The sequence below is a fragment of the Poecilia formosa genome, unplaced genomic scaffold (genome assembly GCF_000485575.1).
Source record: "Poecilia formosa unplaced genomic scaffold, Poecilia_formosa-5.1.2 Scaffold365, whole genome shotgun sequence".
Classification (NCBI taxonomy): domain Eukaryota; kingdom Metazoa; phylum Chordata; class Actinopteri; order Cyprinodontiformes; family Poeciliidae; genus Poecilia; species Poecilia formosa.
Window position 1 is genome coordinate 343,124 of NW_006800304.1, and position 4,541 is coordinate 347,664.

Here is a 4,541-nt window from a genome sequence, read left to right on the forward strand (position 1 = left end):
TATTTTTTTTTTTTCAGGATTCTTATTTTAATCTCAGAGTCCTGACTTTTTTTTCAGAATCCTGACATTTTTCAGAGTTTAATCTTTTATTTAAAAAAAGAAGAAGAAAGAAAGAAAAGAAAAATTCTGCATTTTTTCAGAATTCCAACAGATTTCTGATTTTATTTCTGGATTATTGACTGTTAACTGTTTTTATAATTATTAATTGTTTTTATATTACATTTTTCTACGAATTCTGACTTTTTCCCAGAATTTCCCAGAATTCCAACTTTTTCAAAAAGTTGGATTTTTTCTTAAGTGATTTTCCCATTTTTTTCTCAGAATTTTAACTTTGAAAAAGGTTGGAATTCTTCAAAAATCTTATTTCTGCTTTTTTCCTCACATGATTTTGACATCACTCTCAGAATTGTTACCTTTTTTTTCCAAACATTTCTGAGATTTCTTTTTTTTTCAGTGAATCATCTTCTGTACCTTTGAACATTCAAAAAGTTTTAGATTTCTGGGTATTAGGTCAGTGTTTTTCAAGTGGGGTGGGGGACTACATATATATTTTTAAACAAAATCCAATCAACTTAGATTTTTTTTCTACAGAATTTTGACTTTAATATCAGAATACTGACATTTTTCAGAGTATTCAGAATTTAAAGTTATTTTTTCAGTGGCCCCAATCATCTGATGTTATAAAGCATTTCAGATTTCTGACTTGAGTGGAAAGTCAGAAATCTGCCTTTTTAAGTCATTAAATGCAGACCCTTTAATAAGGCATTGAACTAGAAATCTCAAATCAGAAGTGATCATGAACTCAGCAGAGATAATCATGAATTAAAACCATGAGTTTTACCCTCAGAATTAGCGATGATGACTCCCTCCACTCCTTTTTGAGCCTGGAGCCTCTTCACTATTTCATCAACTTCGGCCTTAAAAACGAGGAACAGGTGGCTTCGTTTAACTCAGAAACCAAAGCAACCCAAACACATTGCTCATTAAACTGTTAACCAGCTGCTAGCTTCTCTCTGCTACCCGCAGTTAGCATCCCACTAACCCCCGAAAATAAAGCATTACATTTAAACGGGAGGCGATAAAACCTTGAATTTTACTACAAAGAACACAGTGCGGTGTTCTGTCTTACCATTTTAACGTTTAGCTGGAGAAATCGGGAACAAAAATGAATCTTCTGACATTTAACGGAACCGTTACTGACGGGGAATTATAAGGTTCGATCCCAACGGCTACTTTGGTGCGTTCACAGTCCTGGATGCGAACCAGGAATTCGTATCTTCCGTTTGTGATACTGTCGCAAAACTCATTGATAAACATACGAAAATAGGAGTGGGTATTAATGGTACTGTCTATCATTATCATGGTTAAGTTATCACGATAAGAACTTTAATTTATTTTCACAATAAATTTTGGACTGTGGGAGGAAGCCGGAGTACCCGGAGAGAAACTGTGCAGCCCTTCAATGAGACTATCTATAAACATAAATAAATTTGAATATACAATTAAATGTAATTAAAAACATTAATTAATGTTTAATAAATGTTAAACACTAATTAATTAAATATAATAAAACTTTCAGTTCACCATAAGCAAGAAATGTTTAAAAAAAATTTAATCTTTCAGAAAACCACAAGTTAAATAAAATAAATTTGTAAAATGTCTGAAATAATACACAAAAGTATCGGTTCATCGATGATCACTTAATTATTTTCATCCTGTTGAACTTTAAGCTCTTAAATCATTGATAAGTCAAATGTTTTCTGGATAAAAGTTTTATTTTCAGATGAGACAAAATGTTTGGGAGGAGTCAAGGTGAAGTATATAGTACCAACTGTCACACATGGTAATGGTAACATCATTCTGTGGGCTGTTTTAGAAATTATTTAAAATAATTTGAACCAATAAATTATCATTTGTATTTCTCTATTCTTTATTCTGTTGAAAACAATGAACAGAGAAGCGAATGTAGTGCAGCTCACATGTTTAATACTTCAACATGTTTCTGGGACAGAACAATAAATAACCCAAAGTTTGCATCAAACTGAACCTCTGGAGTTCTAGTCGTTCTGGTCCAAACTTATGTTTCCTACTTTGTGCACGTCTTCATCAGTGAAATCAACACAAAGACAACAGCAGAGAATCAGGAAAGCTAAGAGACGAGCGATCTGGAATGATCGAAAAAGGAAATAGAGATCTGGACCATCTTACATCAGACGGATCCCCAATCGTTTCAATTTTATCCTCCATCAGTTCCTGTCCTTGTAGAACCAACACTATCGTCTTCTCTTTCAGCAAGCAAACAGAAAACAGTTTGACCATTTAAATTCAGACAGGAGATGAAGAGAAGAGGATCAGAAGCAGCTTCAGGCTGAAGGGTTCTGGATGACGATCAGGAAATAGTCTTTATCTGAGGAGAAACAAGACAGAATCAGCGCTCAGAACCGGATCGCCACGGTGAGGCTGGGAATCTATGGAGGAAAATATATGTATGATAAAGAGTATTATGTATAGTTTTGTTTTTCCTTTTGCTTACACGTGAATTTTTATCAAGAAATGTATGTAACAATATATACATTTCTTGTCAAACGCATGTGTAAGGAAAAACAAAAACAAAATCTATATAATCCAGCTTTTATTTTTAAATATGTCACTTTTGGTCCTCCATACAAATCATCAGATACAGATGTTCAACCATGACTTTCTCCTGAAATCAAAGCACATCTGGAGGAAGGTCTCGCTCACCTGGAGCGATCATAATCTCATTCTTCTTGGAGCGAACCCGCAGGAAGGTGAGGTCGTTCTGTGGGTCGATGTCTCTCAGGGTGCTCCTGGCCTTCATCACCAGCTGGTGGATCAAGGCCGAGTACTGCACCGTACTCTGGTTGTCCAGGGTAGACTTGACGGGAATTCCTGGAAGGAACGTTTGCAAATCAAACATGTAATTAGGTTACAGTCGTGCATCCAGTGCAGCATTTTAATAAGTCCAAGTTTGACTGAAATCTTATTCTAAGATCATTTTAACCAGAAAACACAACACCTCAATCAATATGTCAGAGATATTCACAAAGCATTTCAAAACTGTTATTTAAACTGATTTAAACCATTTAGGAACCTGAAAAAGTTTAATATTTATCTCTCTTAAATCGGTAATGTTCTACATTTGTTCTGCATTCTACCTTTAAAGAGTTTTACCTTCAGAGTTAACAATGATGATTCCTTGAACTCCCTTCTGACTCTGGATCCTCTTCAGAGTTTCTTCAACTTCAGCCTGAAAATCAAAAACAGCAGGTGGCTTCATTTAACCCAGAAACCACAGCAAGTCAAACCCCCTTCTTTCTTCTAAGGGACATCAATAAACACATTGTTGTATTTTTACATTATTTTAATTATACAACAACAAATATATAATGTATGTTTCTAATTAAAATTAGTAATTAAGCACGTGTGTGTGTGTGTGTGTGTGTGTGTGTAGAAGAGAAAAAGAAACCAGGAACGGGTAATAAACAAAACTAAAACAATGAAAACAACAATACAGCTACAAATAACCCTTTCTGAACATTGCTATTATATATATAAAATAAATACAAACAATAATACTAAGAATAAAACATTCTCAATAATAAACCAAAGTCACTAAGCAGTAAAAACAGTTAAATAATAAAAAATAAACATTTTCTGAACACAGGCAACGCCCGGCTAGCTTTTCTCTGCTAGCCATAGTTAGCATCCTATCAAACCTGCAAATATAAATCAATAGATCCCCACAGGTGGTGATAAAACCTGCTGATATTCATATAAATACTAAATCCGGGTGTTTTATCTTACCATTTCAACGCGTATAGGGGGAAAATTGTGACAGAAACGAATCCTCTTTCAGAACAAAAGCTAACTGGAATTAGCGGAAGTTGTCAGTAACTAGGATAAAACAACTTCCGGTCAATCGTTAAGATTTTATTTTTTTTTCTATTTATTCTGTTCTTTTTGTGATTATCATCTATAAAAAAATTTAGGGTATACAAACATTGAGTTTTTTAATGCTTTATTGAGAATGTGTTTGGATATGACGAAATGAAATAGTTCGGGGTTGTTTATTTTTCTCTCAGACAAATCTTAACACAATTGCAAATATTTTGAGAAACGAGTACTCTTTTAAAAATATATGTGTAATAAAAAAAAAGGTTGTGCAAAACTCGAAATCCATTTAACACAACAAGAATGTACAATAAAGTTAGAAAAAACTATAGAACACATATCTAAAACAAAAACAGTTGTTAATGTTCGTCTTCTTTTCCTTTCGGCGTTTTCCCTTTAGAGGTCGCCACAGCGAGTCATCCGTCTCCATGTAAAACAGTTGTTAATATTTATAGTCTTAAATTAAATTTTTAATTTAAGAATTTAAGGAAGAGAGAGAGAGAGAGTCAGGAAGAGAGAGAGAGCCAGAGACAGAAGGAAAAACAAAATATATACACATTCATGTACAGGGAAAACAATATATGTTTATATATGCGTATTTGCACTCACACACACAATATATGTTTATA

General features: G+C 33.6%; 2 protein-coding genes across 2 annotated transcripts in view; both read right to left on the reverse strand.

Moving 5' to 3' along the window:
* The window catches only part of LOC103153873 (dynein light chain roadblock-type 1-like), a 1,937-nt gene extending 696 nt beyond the window's left edge, over positions 1–1,241 (reverse strand). Inside the window, exons 1-2 of the mRNA XM_007574948.2 lie at positions 1,130–1,241; positions 842–917 (exon numbers count right to left, since the gene is read on the reverse strand). Coding sequence (XP_007575010.1) covers positions 842–917; positions 1,130–1,132 — 79 coding nt within the window. The 5' untranslated portion in view covers positions 1,133–1,241. The remainder of the gene's footprint in view (positions 1–841; positions 918–1,129) is intronic.
* A 665-nt stretch (positions 1,242–1,906) lies between these two features.
* Positions 1,907–3,933, reverse strand: LOC103153874 (dynein light chain roadblock-type 1). The gene is made up of 4 exons (XM_007574949.2): positions 3,826–3,933; positions 3,193–3,268; positions 2,743–2,910; positions 1,907–2,407 (listed from the first exon to the last, which is right to left on the reverse strand). The coding sequence occupies exons 1-4, from the start codon at positions 3,826–3,828 to the stop codon at positions 2,364–2,366; spliced, it is 291 nt and encodes a 96-aa protein (XP_007575011.1). The 5' UTR covers positions 3,829–3,933; the 3' UTR covers positions 1,907–2,363.
* Positions 3,934–4,541: the final 608 nt, after the last annotated feature.